The 18,892-nt window shown below is 39.8% G+C and overlaps 1 protein-coding gene across 10 annotated transcripts in view; it reads right to left on the bottom strand.

The window, feature by feature from the left end:
- ADAM22 (ADAM metallopeptidase domain 22) overlaps positions 1-18,892 on the bottom strand; it is a 111,520-nt gene that overhangs the window by 12,857 nt on the left and 79,771 nt on the right. For 2 of the 10 annotated variants that reach the window (XM_021387279.1, XM_021387282.1), the window contains exons 15-26: positions 16,851-16,931; positions 16,581-16,631; positions 16,237-16,300; positions 14,409-14,514; positions 13,654-13,770; positions 12,801-12,969; positions 11,769-11,877; positions 10,757-10,847; positions 10,312-10,329; positions 7,424-7,618; positions 5,160-5,260; positions 4,573-4,639 (exon numbers count right to left, since the gene is read on the bottom strand). In XM_021387279.1, coding sequence (XP_021242954.1) covers positions 4,573-4,639; positions 5,160-5,260; positions 7,424-7,618; positions 10,312-10,329; positions 10,757-10,847; positions 11,769-11,877; positions 12,801-12,969; positions 13,654-13,770; positions 14,409-14,514; positions 16,237-16,300; positions 16,581-16,631; positions 16,851-16,931 — 1,169 coding nt within the window. Of the gene's footprint in view, positions 1-384; positions 1,571-4,572; positions 4,640-5,159; positions 5,261-7,423; positions 7,619-10,311; positions 10,330-10,756; positions 10,848-11,768; positions 11,878-12,800; positions 12,970-13,653; positions 13,771-14,408; positions 14,515-16,236; positions 16,301-16,580; positions 16,632-16,850; positions 16,932-18,892 lie in introns of those variants that run through there. The other 8 variants (XM_021387286.1, XM_021387288.1, XM_021387278.1 and 5 more) reach the window with 7 other exon arrangements.

The raw sequence follows: 18,892 nt of genomic DNA, 5'->3' as shown, positions 1-18,892 counted from the left end.
CCTTTTTAGGAAAAAAATCTGAGCTGCATACTCATATTAGTTACATGAAAACTAGAAATAAAAATGGTGTTTAATTAGTTGACAGTAATGTTACTAATGAAGAAAAAAACTTTTTTTTGACTGGTTTCTGTTAGCCCCCAGTACCAAGTCAAGGGAATTCCTCCCCCTTTGTCATGTTAAGAAAAGAAGGGCAGCGTAGAAGCAGCAACCTGTCTGGTCCAATTTAAATCTGGTTTTGATGTATAAGAATGGCAACAGTTTCACAATTATTTGTAACCACCACCTTCATTTAATAGAGATTAGCACACTCTGAAATAGGAGGTAGCTTGTAACCAAGGGAAAAGGGAAAAAAAAAATCTTTTAAAGTTAGTTTTGGTACCTGGGGTCAGTTCTCACCATCCTTATGAAAGGGATTCCATTGATCTCGCACATGGGAACGGGCCTGACAAGGGACTGCTCAGGTGGGTTTTGGTGGGGCCAGACCATGCCCTTTAACCCTGCCCATATTTCAGACCACAGCAGAGACAAAAGCAGCAGCACTTTTTGAGTGCTTAAGCCTCCTTTTTGGCTCCGGAACTTCTCCCCGCCCTGCACAAGCGCAGCCACAGCTTTCGGAATGTTCTCGCCCTCAGCCACAAGTGCTCGCTTCTAAGTAGCTTCCTCAGCTCGCTTACTGATAAGGAATCAGGAGTGCTTCATGCTTTTCAGCTTTGGCTCTTAGGGAAAGAAAATGACAAAAAAGATAGCACAGCACGAGAAGAACTGCAAGTGGAGCCACAGGCTGACACCAGCATCATCAGGAACTAATCAGTTTGGGTTTCAGCATTAACTATGTGCAACTACATATGTTCTTGGAAATCAGACATCGCTGCAGTATTTTTGACTTGATTTTTTCATTTGAAAGGTTCTGGTAACCATGAAACACTCCCAGTCTGGCTCCCTGCATTACAAAACCAAGTGTAAGGTGGTATCAAAGCATGCAGCAGTCGCACCGCCGTGTGGCAGGGTTCCCTGTTCCAGCTGTACCATAGGCCATCGCTCACCACCCCAATCCACCTGTTACAGAAGTGCAGAACTCAGATAACTCACAGACCACTAAATGATCCCCTTAGTAAGCTCTCAGGCTGATCTTCACAGCCACATCATTTGTGAGGGCCAGAATCCGTGTTTCCTTGAGTGAGAAATTCCCCTTGAAAACCAAGGTGTTCTTACACATAAGCCTACAGCTCAACCAACGGCTCCATTTGGCTTGCAGCACAACATGCAACAGTGCAAAGACCTGGGCTGGGGATACTGGTACCCTCGGGCTGGGAGGAGGAAGGCCAGCTAGCGCGGCGGCAGCAGGAGCACCTCCAAGCAGTCACCGCGTCTCGGCGCAGTGGCACTGGGGGATACTGAGGGAAAGGGACTGTCAGGGGGTAGAATGGCAGCCCAGAGCGCAGGGGCAGGTGAGACTGACCTGTGATCCTGGCTCCCTGTTTGGGGGGGGTCAGAGCTCTCTGGGCTTATGCCTTGGGACGGGGTTGGGTGGGCGAGAGAAAGCCCAGGCTCAGATGCATGGGTTACCCTGCTGCAAAAACACAATATATAATAGAGAGTCTAAGCCAAAGATGTTTGCATCAGTTATAACAACGAGGAAGATAAATGCTTATAGGAAAAGCAGTGCAAACTAACAGAGAGCATAACTGCTATTTGGCAAAGCACACATTTCCTGGGACCTGTTTTAACACAAGCTCCCGGTTAAATTACAGCTTATTCAGAAAATTTTCGTCATCTTTCTTGAATAACTCGAATTTAATAGAACATCGGTTTTATCAGGCCATTTCATCAACCTCATTTGTGGAAAAGCTGCAGAAACATTTAGCCTGTTGGCATTGCTTCTGTATGAACCGAACCACTTGCCTTTAATAAAGATGAATTTTGTTTTAAAACACCTAGAAACTACTTAATATAACCCAAAAGAGCTTCAGCAGTCTCCACAGAGCGATACTCCCAGCAGATGCACGAAGGGATGCACAGAGGTGTGATCAGGACCTGTTTCAGGAACCGCCCCATGCAGCCCCTCTGTCAGTGCTGTTCATGAGGGCTGCACAGCCCAGACCTAGCTCAGTGCTTAAAAAACACCATTTAAATGACCTGTGGCACAATTCTCTGTTATCTGGTGCTGGATACAAAAAAGCCTTATGCACAGTACGTGCAATTGCTGCAGACTGATGAGTATGTCAGATACTTTTGTAGACAAGCGTATTACTCTGCACCTGAACATAAAAAAAAATAATTCTGAACAAGGTATGGCACAAATGAATGCAGTCTTCTAGTGGGTGATCTATTTGTCTCTGATACTAACAAGAGAACAACAGCATTCCTCCCTTTTTTTTCTGTCTCAGCAAGAGACAGTTTCTTTGGACTTGCAGGGGTCACATAGGTGGGCTTTCTGTTTCAGAACAGATTTTAAGATTATCCTGTGTTTCCCAGAGAAGGTAAGAAGGTAAATTTGTCTGGGAAAAGCCACCACATATTCTGAGGCATTCTCAAAGCAGCTGGCATCACTTTTTATTTTGATGAAAAGTTGGCCATTGTTAGACCATTCTCTGTCAATTTTCCCTTCTCTCACAGCACGTTATCTCCCTGACCAGACCACTGTGTGCCCTGGGCAGTTCTCTCTCTCCATTCCCCACCGAATCTCACAGCGCATCGCTGGTGCAGTGAGAACTTTCTGCAGGTGACAGGCTTGCCAAGGAGACTCAGACAGTCTCATGCAATCCAGGATAGGCCCCATCAGAAGGAGCACTCTCCTGCCAGCAGGTCTCTGCAGGACAGAACATGCAGTGCTGCATGTCTAGCTCAGGAAGCACCAGGGCTGCTGCTGGGGTGAGAGACAAAGAGAGAAGCAGGAAGGACAGCTGAGATTTAGGTGAGAATTCAGGGGCACCTTTGAAAAAAAAGTACAGCACTGGGAAGAAGATTTCTAACTCACACACTCTCTGTCTACCTGATTATTTTGTGTTCTAAAGATCTTGGAGAAAATGTATAGCAGCTGTGCAGCACAGAGGAAAAAATATGTTCATTAAAGGGTTTTTTTACTTTTACTGAAAACAATATTCTTCCCACACAATTTTGTTCACTCTGGGATAAAAAGAGCTGCTCTGGTCTCATTCTTTATGGATCAAATCCAGCTTCAGTTGCACCGCTGCTGAGTGATGGAATAATGACATAATTAATTTAACCATATTGGTTTTATCAGTCTTGTTTGAGAATTCAATTAGAAAATGAAGAAAAGCACAGGACAAGCTTCTGAAGAAGAGCTTGCAACCTCATTTTGGTCAGACTAATTTCACTTCTATCAAACTATCTTTCGCAAGGAGAAAAGAAAACCTGGAAGATGGCATTCCTTTAAGGGCTTATCAGCACTAAGACCAAGAGCACAGGGGCACTTGATAAACTCCTCCAAAGTGCCTGGGGCTAATATTTCTATATTTCTAGTTCCATGTGACCATTTTGGCCCTGCAATGTCATAATTACTTTGTGCATCCAACTATTACTTCTGTAATTTGAAAGACAAGAGTCTTCTCCATGAATGCTTCTAAGCCTACTTGACTCAAGGAAGTTCACTGCAGGTGGAAGAAAAGTTTCAGAACAAACTTAAATCCCCAAACTGCAGAAAGCAGGGCTCAGAGAGGTGATAGCGGTATTAGTTCCAGCAGGGTTGGTATCAAGCCCGCTTGCCCATACAGGTGCAAAGTTAGTACTACTGATGTGAGAAAGGGCACTGTCATTGTCATCATGATCATGTAGGGGTCATTCCTGTGGGGCACAAATGCTGTAAAAGCAGGCCAGTGCTTGACACGCCTAGAGATTATGTTTCCAGCCATTCCCCATTCAATCAGAAAGAAGCCTGAGCCAGCAGGATTAAGTAAAAGGCTCTTTCCCTGTGGGAAGCACTGCATTCATGGGCTCTTCAGTAAATGTAACTACCACATCAATATAGAATACACCTATAACTCACGCTGTAGGGGTCTGAAGATCAGTCACTTGGTAAGGACTGCCAGAGCTTACTCAAGATTGGCTCTTTCAGGTTTTGCTAGTTTACAACAATGAACTACAGGATACTCTTAGAGCAGATACTTCCCCTAAAGCCTCCGGGCAGGTTCGCAGAGATACAAATCGCTAACTCTGCAATGGTCCAACCCAAGGTGAAGACAAGGGCAGGAAATGCGTTATCAGAAATTCAATATTGAACCAGGATACACTCAGCAATGGCAGTTTACTGTAGATAAAAGGCTGTAGTGATGGTGCAGGCTGACACCATCATTGGGAATTGCTATGGGAACGACTGTGAGGATGCCTACATAAAAAAGAAAATTGATAGTTAATTTTTTAAAGAATACAAAAAAAAGAGGTTGAAATACATTAGCCAAACCATTACCAGATCAGCCATTATCAGTCAGCAATCAGAATGGGCCACAGGGCAAAAATGCTGCTGTCTACTTTTCAGTATTCTTAGTCTTGGTCTACAAAACAGAAGTATGAAAACTGTACTTTTTGGCTTTGCTGTTGTAAATTCAGACTTACTCAGTTGAATTAGACCGTGGCCTAAATCTTTTGCCTCTGACTTTCTTTCTGTTTCCTCCTATATTACCTGAAAGAAATCAAAGGATAAAGACAGATGGTAAAACATCTTGAAATTGATGTGTGTTCCACTCCAAACTGTATATTCTCTTTTCATCCCCAACAAGTCACTAGCTATGACCATTTAAAAGCCATAGGTCAGTCTCTTTTGAATTACATCAGACCAGGAAAACGTGACACGTAGGTGATCTTCCACTACTTTCTGCTGCAACTGTACAGAGCCAAAAACTATTCAGTTTCAGCATTCAGTTGAAAAAATCACTTAAAAAAAAATACTGCATGATATAATCAAAGACGCTGCCAAAAGTGAATGGACATCTTGATCTCATGTTGACTCACACTGGAGAAATTAAATCTAATTTCTATGTGATAACGGTTGTGTGGGGCACTGTTAAATCCTAACTCCAAGTTAACAATAGGCAGAATTTTAAGGAGTCATGCTGCTCTCCTAAGATTACATAAGCATTCAGAGAGCAGCAATGGCACAGAGGTTGGTTTCCACTGTGACCAGTACAAAGGTTCACACTTACCTTGCCAAGAATTACTCCTAGGCCTTCCATTCTCACAAATGTCTGAAATATGCTTTGTGTCTGGGATCCTTTCACTCCAGGAATGAGATAATCCATTTGACCTGGAATAGGAGGGCTCAGATGCAGTTATTGTTACAGGTGTTGCCTCAACACAAATACTAGCTCAGCTGTTCGGAGACAGCCACATTGACAAAGTCAGTGCCATAACACAGCCTAAGGTCTGTCTGCACTAGCAAAACTGGTCAAAACAGATGGCTTATTTCTTAGGAAGAAGTTTTGCTTACAGGATGTATTTCTGTGCTTTGTAAAACTCTGAACACTCTTGAGTTTTTCCACCTCTGCTCTCCTTGCAGCGCGGGCATCTGACAGATGCTCTTCAGTTTCCAGAAGATAAGGCTAATCACAGCCACACTGAAGTAAGCCCAGGGCTTTATTAATTCTTTATTAATTCAAACTTATATGAAATATGGAAGGCCTGAGAACTGACAGATCCACTGAGAGATTTGGTAACCATTTTCTCCTCCTAATCATCTATCTTCGGGCCCAGGAATGGCTTGCTAGGTACTGCCTTTGGTGTTTGCTACTTCACAACAAGAATTATTATAAATTTATGTCTTAATCTTCAAACGTCAGTGAATACTAACACTTCACAGGGTTTTCCAGCAAGGAGAAGCCCAGGTGGCCAATATCCCAGTCACTTGAACACCTGTGAAGAGATGTGATCGATGTTTCCACCCAGAGCAAATTACAGGCCACTTGAAAGGTAGGAAATAGTCCCTGGGCATTGAAATGGGAGGGCTGGGACAGGTCTAGCACAATGTTAATGGAATATTTGTCAGACTTTCTTTTTTAGACTCAGCAGCGGCACAATGTAGCTGAACTGGTGGCAGGCAACAAAAAAAAAACACTCTAGTACAGACAGACCTTAAAAATCATTAGCTTTTCAAAACAAATAACAAATAGAAACACGTGAAAGAAATGAAGTATGAAACACAGCTACAGGACAAAGAAAGAAACACCTTGAATGACATTCATTTAAAAACAAATATTTTTCTTAAGTGGAATGCAAACCTGCTTACGCAAACCTATGAAAATTTGCTTCTCCAAGACTTAATTTCTAAATGTTACCCACACAAGAAAAGATTCTCCAACACAAGCACTGTATCATTTAAAATTAACTTCTGCTCCTGGAAACGAGTAACAACTCATTAATCTAAAAAGCTGAATTTAAAAATTGGAAATAATTAATTACATACTACCACTGTTTTACTACATAACATTTACTAGACCAGATTGAATGAAGTTGCATATCGTAACAAGCTGGTATACCCAATGACACTGCAAATGTGCCCTTTTCCATATATTTCTCTTTACTTTCTTCAAAAATACCACGAAGAGAATGGCTTTGTCAACTGCACAGCTACTGACTGCTCACTGAGACAAGAACTGAGATTGCAGCTTCCTTCTGAAGCAGTTCAAGAGTGTCTATCCCTTCAATGACATTCACAGCTTCTTGTAAATTGTTTTAGAGTGCTAGCTGAAGATTTTCTTAATTAAAGCATCTCTGACTACAGAGGGACTTGAAACATCATAACCTCAGGACCTCAGCAATTACAGAGGACTCACAATGTTTTTCAGTGAATTTTCTGTTTTTAAATACTTATTTTCTTTTGTAAATAATCAGAGCAATAGCAGAATAAGTGCGATCTGAACAAGGGCAAAATCTAATGCTCTCTTTGGTTACTCATAACAGCAAGCAAGAAACTACAGAAAGCCTTTGCAGAATCATTTTTTAAGATAACACTTGGCAGCCATTTAGTACATTAGTCCAATAAGTGAAAGTGGAATAAAATGCAAGTACCGTCATCCTTACTATGAGACAGCAAGGATACTGTCCAGAAGTCTAGGTCAACTTAGTGAATTAATGATACCAATAAATAAAGGTATAAAAACAATTTATATTTATTACTGAAGCAAAACAGTGTTCCTTTTCTTTGATTACATGATGAAGATGATAAAAATGTGGGTTTTTTTAACTTAAATATTTTTTATTCAGCAGTTATTATGATAGTCTACTTGAAAGCAATTTTCAAGCAGGAAAATGATGAAAATTGGATTGCCCAAACTTGGTTTCCATCGGAAAACATGTTTATTCTGGTCTAATTGTAATAATTGGTAGCTCAGGACATGTGAGAAAAATCAGTAATCAAAGCACAAAGGATGCTAACCGTAACATTCCACAAAGAAAGAAGAAAGAATCAAACCTGCTGCAAAACAATGAAATGTTCTGACTAATGGAATAATGGGTGATGGAACAGGTAGAAATCTGAAAATGCGACAGAAAAGCAGACCTCTTCTTAGAACTAGATGCAGAGTTTGTGCTGACTCCAGGAGGCATGTCGCTATAAAAAGAGTCGGCCTCTCCGGGCTTTTTTACATAATCTCCCTGGGGTATTTGTCTGTAGCATAACAAACATCGGAGTCAGAGAATATGGCAGGCAAGAGTACACACACACACATACACAAATATTAGTTTTAAGGAAAGAGGCAAGGACCACGATCCTTGAGGAAACCTGTTAAACACACACATTCAATCTATAAGGAGTAATTCAACTACCCAAGAGAAAACTCCTGCCTATTTCTGATAGTTCAGGAAAGGGGATGATGTGGTTTTGGGAGGGAAAAGCAAGAAGCATTTCACTGATAAACTCTGATCACCGTTTGTAAAGTTGGTGGTTCTTGGGATGTTGGATACCTAGGCTCAGACACTTCAGGGGCTCTCTGTGCAGGTTGTGAAAGGCACCCCTGGCTGAACGCATGCCTGGGTCAAAGGGGAGTTCAGGAAAAGTGAATGCATTTTTCCCTCTGGATGATTACCGAGATAGATGCTTTCTGTTCATTTTTTGTGATTGGTACTGAATTCAAAAATAACAATAATGAGTTGTTTAAACTTCAGGAGGAGAAAGACCTCGGGTTTATTAATTATCCTTATGTGCAGGGGAATTAATGTCAGTGTCAGAGCTTCTCAGCCAACCCTGATCACCACAACAGATTCAGTCTGCCAAGACACATAAAAGTAATGCTACACAAATTTGAGAACAGTTCATCTTTTTCTAGTGCCAGAAGTGTGGTTTTGGTGCACAAAGCTATGCATTAGGAAGTCTTAATCAAGTTATGCCACTCTTGTTCAGGTAAGAAATTCATTGCCAGCTGAAAAACTCCTATCTAAATATTTCAGTTACACTTCCACCAAGCCAGAAAATACAAATTGCTCATCTGAAAGCTGGCTACATCATAATACCAGCAGTTTAATTATCCCTGCACTGTCCAAGGACTCTTGGCTTCAGTTTTCCCCTATCAAGATGCATATTTATCAGAAGATTGATTCATACTTAGGTTATGTCCAACTCCAGACTGGAACTGGGCTCTGTTCATTCTAGATTTGAATTTGTAATGGTTCTGAAGTATTTGAAATATGTAATTAGGTGATGCATAAATCACTAATGTAGCACAGTACTTGCACGTTATTTCTCTAACAGCTCTTGAGTTCCCATTCCTCAGTCACTACATCTTTTCAGTACTGACGCAGTTTGCCCAGTTCTGCTCCCCAGGGCTCCTCTAGCAGAGTGCCCTCTCACTGCCTGGTCAGAAATGGCTGCTCCCATAGAGCCACCTTATCCCAGCTGACAGAATCCTTGCTACTTCACTCGTTTTGTTACTTGCCAGTTCTTGTTTCACTTAGCACTACAAAATACTATTCCTCAGGTAATGCTTAAAAAGATCTCAATGACTTGTTTTCATCTTTATTTAAGGACTAATCATAAACAATTAAGAAAAAGACATTGTGGTAGATGTCTGTTTTTAACACTTGTGGAGCACTCTGTGTACATATCCAAAATGATTCTATTTAGGATAGTTCCACAGAATAGTTCTACAAGCTTCATTTTTGTCATGAAGTATCTCCATCCCTCCATCACCTCCAAAAGCTGCAACTTATGCTGGTTTCTCTCTGTCCATGCCTACAGACTCAGCTGCAAACTGACCACACCCTTTGCAAATTTGAAAAACATTAGATTCTCTAGTGTCCCAGTGCTGTTGCACAAGGGGTAGACTCTTTCAATACTTTGAGGTTCCCACTGCTCTGTCCTCTGCCAACATTGACATGCACAGAGTAACTCAAGGGCTACGTATGTGTTTGTGAATGCAACGTGCAGCACTCAGCACCACCAAACGCCAAAATTCTTCCTTCCTTGTGCCTAGTGACATTTCCTACCTGCCAGTCATGCTTGCTTTGACTTCTTCTAGTCACTGTACTGTCTCCACTCTGACCTCATTGTGTACAACATAAATTAACCAGCACTTGGCAGAGCTTTTCTGTGTTTTGCAAGTATTTTGAGCCTGGCAGAGAAAGCACTACACAGGCAGAGGATGTGGAGAACAAGCACAACAGGTAGCAGCAACACACAAAGCAACAGCTTGGATCAGGGGCTGGTAATATGGGCAGAAAACAGGAGAATTTGAGAAACTGTCCCATCTGCAGGGGCCTGTGAGTGGCAGCAGATCTCCTTCCCATATTGTTTTGCCAAGCAGATGATGGTGGTCTTCTGGGAGCTGAACTCAGAATCACTGTTTGGGTTTTGGCCACCCACTTGAAAGTGTGAAAGCTGAGGCCTCTGCTGAAGCTGGTGACATGATTTGGCTACAAATACTTCAGCAGGGTGGCTGGAGGGAATGGGCCCTCCTTTCGCACACCAATTTAATTGCATTGTACTTTGCATTAACTGCAAAGAAGCTCTGGAAATGAATTTGTCTCAGAAGGCTCCTGAACATCGTGTGAATATTAATTATTCAATTCTCAGCCTCTCAAGGACAATTTCATCCCTAATAGCAGATTTTCAGTCTTTTACTGGAAATACTCTCCTGTTTTCCTAAAATGCTCTAAGAAGCAAACATTACTTTTGCTAATGAGTCCAGTGAAATTGAGATTTCAAGCAATGCGTATAGAATCAATACCAATTTTATATATGTAAGCAAATATTTTTTAAAATATGATAATTCATCACCCCTATATTTTCTTTGTAGCATGTAAATGAGCAAGAAAAGCTATTTTCAGAATTTTCCAGGGATACATTCCATTACTTTTATCACATACCTCTGTCTTCTATAGTTTCTTCCCATAAAAAGAGAAGAGAAAGAAATATGATTACGTTATCAGTATGCAGGTATACATGGACAGCTTTACTGTCTGAAGGCAAATCTTTCTAAATGTATTTTGTTGTTAGGAAAGATTTGTAAATGAATCAGACTGTACTCTGGTATTTCCTGTGTTAGATACAGTAAAATTACAATCTGGCCATTTACAATAATAAAAGAAAGAAATATCTTTCAAACCTGGATCAAGACCTCCAAAAGCAAAATCACATATACATATAAGAATTCTTTGAGAAATGCTAACAGTATAAAAATGATACTGCACAAATATAATCAAATTTGGATTTCTTTAGAAATACATTTGAATTGTTCCTATCATAATGTAGCCAGTTATCAGACTAAATAAGCATATTTTAACTACATTAAGAAGAATAAAATTTACTTACTTGTAACCCCAAGCAGTTATTCCTAAAACGAGAGCCAACACTAAAATGGTGCCAGCAATAGCCCCTATTATTATGTTTGTGCTAACAACACCTAGAAACACAAGAAAGAGGAAAAATATGCAGTTTCAGGACAAAATACACAAGAGCAGTAAATTCACCATCTTTCAAAAACGTGCTTGAACAACTTGCACTAGGATGACTAATTGTAACCAGCGATACAATCTTGAAGTATAGCATGGACATAAAAAGATTGTTTGTACATCAAACTTTGACCTCTGTCTGCTTCACGTAACTGAATGCTTGCCACCAATATAATGTCATCAATATTAAACTACTGTGACTTACAACCATATTACCTGTCCTATAAACAAAGGCTAACGCTGGAATAAAAGGAGCTTTTTTTCTTTGTTTAAAACCTTTCCATTGCTGAATAACCTAAAAAAGACCAGAAATGACATTCTGGAAGATAGTAAAACTGCCCCACACAGAGATTTCTAACAAATATATAAAACATTTGCACCCTCATTTTTCCCCAGCATATCTTCCTCTTCTATGCAAGCCTGAAGAGGAATAAAACTTTCACTCAAAAAAAAAAAATGTAAAAGACTAAAATTTGTGTGTCAACATTCTGCATATTTGCCAAGTAACAAAACACTGTGGAAACAAAGTGGAAACATGTAAGTAACTACACCTTTCCACAAAGATACAAGAACTAGTAACTTTTTGTTTGTCCCAAACTATCAATGCACTTAATAAGGCCACTGAAATGCCTGTGGCAAGCAAGGTACAATTAGATGCACTGGTAACAGTCACAAGTGCTGCACCAAATAGTCATAAATGGCACTGACAATGTGTGCTTCTGCTGAACAAGGAAGGAAGGGAACAAGGCTCCTACCAGTGCATCATCTTACATGCTAGCTGAAAGAGTAGGAGAGCTAGTTTTGCTTACTGAAACTTCCCCAAATCCAAGCTTTACCAATTATTGGTAAAAAAAAAAAAAATAACTACACACCTCTGTTGATGGCATCTTTATAAAAAAATACATCATCTTTGATGCGAGTACTGCAGTCATCTCCTCCCCAGAATCGGTCACAGACGCACTTTATTTCATTGCTACAAACCTGCAGCCAAAAGCGTCATTTGGAATAAAATAATAAAATAAATCTAGATAGCACTAACTTTAACTGCCTGCAAAATTTTGCAAAATGTTTTTAATATACAGCAATTTTTAATTTATATATTAGATACAAATATAATAAATGCATCATTATACTTTATATATGTATTATATTGTAATATATTATGTAATATATCACATAACAGAATATACTGAGTACATTAATATATTTTCAATTTAACGTATATTTAATAGAGCCATCTACAACGGCTATAGCAGACTCAATTTTTTTTTTTTTACATGAAGAAGTGGTTAATTTCAGATAAGAAAGGGAGTTTTCATGCAGCGCAGGAGACAAAAGGCATTATGAGAGAACAATTCCTTTGATCTCAGCCAAGCCATAGTGACCTGGACACTCTTTCAAACTGTGTGAGGGACAAAGGGATTTGCCAGGGCCACAGCAAAGCCATAGGCTCTGCACCAAACAAAGAAGATGGCCTTGAGAAGCAGGAGCCAGGTCATTGCTCTCTTTTCTCTCAGCCAACAAAATCCAATGACTTTACGAATTTTCCTGGCTGTTGACACAACAGAGGTAATTAAAAAGGGCGTTTGGAAGAACAGAGCCCCATCTTTCACAGAAATGGGCAATAAAACCTTAATATCTTTCTGAATGTTGCATGAGGAAATAACAATCAAGTTAGCTGAAGTGATGGCTGGTAAGATTCTTGTAAAATTAATACCTACTTACTGTGATTCATAGTTTAGGATGCTTTGACTGCAACACATTATATTCACTGATATGCCTCCTACAGTATAAAGACTTCTAGAGTCACGCTGCTGGCTTCCTGCAAGGTCTAGCTAGTCTACTACACAATACTATATACTCAGCCAGAATGGAAGAAGGGAGTGAAGAGTATGAGAACATACACCGTGTCCTGAACAGATCTGGGTATCTGTGGTGCCTGGGCAGGTGCTGAAGTTGAAGGATTCGATGGGAAGGCAGCGATGGTCAAGGCACACCATGTTTGGCCCACACGGTGTCCCGTTCTCCACATAGCCCAGGTCTGTCTCCTCATCCAGCTTCACATGCCCACCACTACAAAACAAGCAGGAGGACACCAGAGACTTGTGCTTTCACCAGACACCTGAGAAACCACGCTCTGGGCTGCTACCTTCATTTTTGTCTGCATTATGTAATGCACAGGACAAGGAAAGAGTAAGCATTGGCTAATTTATCTCACCAGCCCTAATGTAAAACAAACCAAAATGGAGTATATCTACAGCAAAGAAATATAACAATGAAAACAACATGTTTTCTTGCATAAGAGCTTGTGTTGTATAAAGCATTGAATGTAGTTATGCAGGACTTTATTTCATCTCGCTGTGAGAACACACCAGGTCTATAACTGGGATTAAACTAACATATGGCAACACATTAAACTGCCAGTTAGCTTTAGCAGTGCAGTGAATGTCTAAGTATTTTCAGTAAATTAAGCACACTACAAACATCAAAGAATGTAGTTTCAAGAGGCCAGAGAAGAGCATTATGTTTCTATTGGCAAAACTGACAACTATACAAAGGGGTCTGCAAAACAGCTGTGCTCTCCATACACAGTCAAGTTTCAGAAGGTTAACTAAGTTTGAGCTGAATAATGATTGCTTCTTAATGGGACACCTTTTTTTTTTTTTTAATGGAAACAGTTCTCCACTTCAGAGTGAGAAAGCTGCTTTTCCATGCAAGATGGATATCGACTGTCCTATTTTCAGGATTTCCAGTTACCTGCAAGTGTAGACTTTTCCAAACTGCAAGACTGATGAGGTGATTTCACCTTCAAGTTCTCCAAGTCTGGGCACACTAGATATATTTGAGCACAGAAGGTATCCACAAAGCACATCCCTGCATTGAGAGAATAAACAGATACTCACCAAAAAGAAAATTCAAGAAAAATGCATGATCAAAAAACGTGTTTTTCTTCACTTGCTTTGCAACATATTTGTTATTCTTTGCTTTTTTCTCACTGACAGAACTGCCATAAATAATGTCCTATTTCCCACAAAAATTATTCTCCTGAGAATGAGGCTTTTTTGTGATGTATTATCAACAATGCTCTGCAAATGAAGAACTGTCAAGAACAAACCACATCAAATTGATTTAATATCCTTTTAAGGTACAACAGCTGTCCCATGGAGAAGCAGTAGATGCTGTCTTCAGACAAACATCTAACATATGTAAAGGAATTAGAGACACAACAGTCAAAGGGACTTTAAACTTGTGTGCAGGGACTTGTACATTGTCAAACTAGGAGGGTCAGGCCTTTCTCATGTTACTGCATATTTTTCACTTATGAGTTTGTAAAGGAACAAAATAAGGCTACCACATCTGCACAGAGAGCTGGGAAAGGACCTGTAAGCAGAATTAGAATGAAAAAACGACACATTTCTATACAGAAGCTTTTTAAGCATCTTCATGCTACCTTGGGAACTGGAGAAGGGATAAAAATCCCACACCAGCTGTTTTTAAATGGATTAACTTACTGTTTATTGCACTGTATCCAAGAGTCCTTGTCTCTTCCACAGTTTCCTTTCTCAGTCCCTTCAATATTCAGCTTCTCGTAGCAGTACCTGTCAGCAGCTGACACTTCTGAAAATAGAAACAAATCTCTTCTTAGATGATGAAGACTTTGAAAAGCCAAGTCCTGGGAAACAGGGATGCACCATGTTAGTAAGCAGAGCTTCCCAATCTGTCAAGTGCAGTATCATGGTCTGCAGGTGGGCTGTGGAACTCTGCAAGACATTCTTAATGAGAACTGAGAACTGTTGACAGGATTCTTTTAAAATTTTTATTCAGATTGACCAATTTTATTGGCCCAAACCGCCCAGACACCACTGAAATGAATCAATAAATGTCATTATAGACTCCCTGGGTTGTTAATGAGAAGTTAAATCTAAGACTTCAGTCTAATACAAGTAAGGTAATCAAAACTAAATCAAGAGCTGGAAAAGAGGAGAAAAAAACAAAATGAGGGGAGAGAAGAAGAGGGAGGTGGAGGGAGAAGGAGTTCTGCATCTCTTTTTATCAAAGCTAACCAGCAAAGCTTGCTCTGGAAGCACCACATTCAGCACAAATACCAACAGTTTAATATCCTTATAGGACATGCCAGGTGTTCAGGAGGCAGTTGCTCACATGAAACCTACAGGTGAATTATTATCCAAGTATATTACTATCCAAGTAATCCTGCTGTTTTGCATAGGCTTTCCAAAGCTATCAATCCTTTTGAGCCAAACTCTAAAACAAATTTAAACTCTCAACTTTCTGTGCCTCGCATAAGGAACTCATCTTCAGCATTGCTTGGATGCCTATAATTTCCCAACATAATGAAGCCATTCAAAGTGCTTTCATCCTTCCAAAGGTTCTGTGTAAACGTGTCACTGAAACTGCTGTAGTCTGTGTGCTATTAATATAAATGTGTAACATATCCGATATCCAAGATAGGTATTAAATGTGACCACACAGAAATTCCTGTATGCTTTCAACACAGCTAAGCATGAAAATGGCACCTTTTCGTACTGCAGTGCAACCTGATTCCTTATTTTCCAATCATAAAATGATCAAACCTCTCTCGCAGTTAGAACATTGCCCATCAGACATAAGGCAGTAGAAAATATCTACAACAGCAACGGGAAAATAACTACAGATATGCTGTGCTTGATGAGATGATACACTTTTATCATCCAGACCAAAAGAATCACATGTTTTTCCCTACTTGTGTGTGTGGCTCTTGTACATATGCAAGTTCTTTTGAACTTTCAAAGCTTCAACTGAATGATGGCTAAATACATACTTTGCCCAACAAAAGTACTCTCTGCAGCCAGCAAGCATAATTTCAGGAAGCCTTGTCTTCAAAGAGAGACATGCAGTCCACGTGCTGGACTGTGCTCTTCTTACTGAGTGTCCATTGCAATTTCTTTGACCTTTCCTATATTCCAAAATAGGCCACAGGTCTGCCTAATGAACAGCTAATGCCACAAAAAGGAGCAAGGCATGTGTTATCTGGTGAACTAGGTGATGTAGACAGCACTAGAACATCAACAAAAAATCACGTAACTAAGAAATGAACAGCATAAAATTAAAAAAATTAAGTTTAAAGTTTGAGGAGTACAAAAATTGCTCAAAAGAAAAACTAAAACTCAAGGGCAAAAATCAAAATGGAGCAGAGTTCTGGAGTCAATACTGTTTACAACATGCGGTTCTGGATATTTGCAATGGTTCTGAGCGTGCATCTTCCCATAATTTTTCTCAGGAAAGATTATTTTTCAAGCCACATGAAGGAAAACCAACTTAGAAACTTCAACATTTACTCACTTTCACCCCAGATGTATTTACACTGTCGGTCCCTGGTTTTACATCTTCCTCCAAAGCAAATGCCCTAAAAAGAAAATATATACAAACAACTTCAAATAATTTGCTTTTCAAACAAATGAACAACAAAAAAAAGCATTTTCAAAATATACAGACTTGCCATATTTTCTAGCAAGTCAGGTAATACGATTCTACTTAAATGCTTAGCTCCAAAATGTGACCAGCACCCAAAAACCAGGAATGAGATGACACTGTCCCGGGTGACTTCCAAGGATCTCAAACCAAATTCTATAAGACATAGTCCATAAAAGCATTAAGAAGATAAAAGAAATTGAAATGATAATTACCTGCCTGTTATCACATGAATATCCATCCATTTTATGAATATTGGGAGAACACTATAGAGAGAGAAAATAACTAATAGATCATTCAGAAATGTTTGTAAACAAAGTGTGCAAGTGCCATATGGGATATTATTTCATTTTCATATTTTTCTTCTAAGCTTACACCAGGTTTAATAACAATTTTTATACATCATAACATACAAAAGAGTAACATTCATAGTGACCAAGATACAACAGGCTTTTCATCTCTGAGATATAAGATATAAAAATCACCTGACTGGAGTTTCCCGTGCAGTTCTCTGCAATATCACAATCATTCACTGCTTCTCGGCACAAAACTCCCTTAGGTTCAAACTGAAGAAAAAGGACAGAAAATCAGTATCTTAGTTTCTCCATGTCTTGCCTTAAATGCAGTACTTTCTTCACATTTTAACAAAAATAACGAATGCCAAATAGGTTCTGAATGAGGGGGGAAGGTTTTCCTATCCCTCGGGTGGGCATCGCACCACCTGAGCCATAGGCTGTTTGCTGGTGTGAGTGGCACCACTCCCTGGGCATCACTCACCCCCAGGTGTGGGGATGAGCAGGATGAGAGCTGTCCTGGGCCCCAGGGTCCTGTCACACCAACACTGCAGGGCTTGTACCATTATTCTGGCCAGGGCCTCCACAGTTCCTCTTTATAAAACAGAGAGAGATCCTGATATTTGTGAATTCCTTTTAGACCCAGAAGACCAAAATGCTCTAGGAGTAATCATTACGCCTACTACAAAGCCCCATCTCTGTTGTAGAACAGAAATTATTCATAAATATACAGAATGATGTAGGATTTGACACCAGTTTCTAACTGACTGGGGATTTAACAATGAAAAATGAACAAGTGACCTAACATACACATTTACAATCTGGTTAAAGACTGTGCCACTGACCTGTAAAAGCAGAAAGGCATCCCATTAGGGCAATCATTGGTGCCTCTGGTCATGGACATAATTCAGCTCTTACTTTGCCTGGAAGGCTTCTTCAGCCTGTGCTACCCAGTTCACTCTACAGCTGCATGCCTTTCTGCACACATTTTGTTTGGGACAACTGCTAACTCCATGGCTGTTGTGAACAAGTATATGGCAGTGCAAAAAACAAGACTCTAGTACTTTCTCAACCTTAAGTTTATGTTTTCCCCACTTGTCTCTGGAAAGATGCAGACAGCAATGCTGTCAGAGATACTATGAGATGTTGGGATGTATACCCATGTTTTGCTTGCAATGCCCCTTCCACTCTTGCTTTCAGGTAGAGTACAGCAGGTAAAGATAATCTCAAGTTTGGGAACTGCTAGTAAAAAGTCCTTTGAGTTGTCCTGATTAACATCTCCTAGGGACATGTGTTTTACAAAATTCTTCCTTTCTGCTCACACTCCCTACTCTTTACATAGACAAGCCCTTATCTCATTTGTAGAAATAATGTAGGTACACAAAAGCTGAACTTCTTTTTCTGAGATTCTTTAATATGGTGCCCGTGTGACTTGGATACTTGAACAAAATTCACCTACACTGGCAATCTGCTGATTTTTTTAGATTACATTAAAAAAGAAGGAATGTCCTTAGGCAAATGTGATCTGTTCCAGTCTAATCTGTGCTTTTTCTCTTTTTACCATTAGGATGAGCACAATCAAGAATGTGGTCTGTAGTTAATAATGTTCCTCCTGAGGAAATGAAACCTTCAAATGATTAAGATAAAAATATCACACATTGTACACCACCACACTGTTAGCACCATTAATAATAATTGTCATTATTATTAAATGAGCATCAACAACTATTTGAAGTCATATTTATCTGGGCTCTCTTACAGCCAAGATCTGGCCAGATTTTTTTGCTATTTACTGATGTATCAGGAAGAATAACTTATAGTTTACATAGGTCTTGATTCGTTTTACTCAATGGGATTTCAGTCAGTGCAAACAGAAGGAGACGTAGGCAGACCTAACTGAAGTTGAAGTCAGGTGTCTTTTAGATGAACATTTCTGAACAGTGCTGCTAGCTGTTTTGACTTTTTTATCACATCCTTCTCTCAGGCCATTTGTGGTACAATTTTCCCATTCAGCCTCACAGAGAACAACACATCAGGCATTATGGGAGTGACCCCTGAGTAAGCCTATGCATGTATTAACAAAGTTTTTTAATGAAACCTCATGGGATTTCAGCCTGATTGTGAAACCAGAGGCTTTGATTCTCCTCCACTTTTGATCATACTCTCAATCTGAAGAAGCCAAGCCTAAAGCATATCGAAAAGCCCCAGACAAATCATTTTCCATCCTGTTTTAA

Source organism: Numida meleagris, chromosome 2 (genome assembly GCF_002078875.1).
Source record: "Numida meleagris isolate 19003 breed g44 Domestic line chromosome 2, NumMel1.0, whole genome shotgun sequence".
NCBI classification, from domain to species: domain Eukaryota; kingdom Metazoa; phylum Chordata; class Aves; order Galliformes; family Numididae; genus Numida; species Numida meleagris.
The sequence above is the reverse complement of the archived record's forward strand: the minus strand, read 5'-3'. Positions and strand labels throughout refer to the sequence as shown.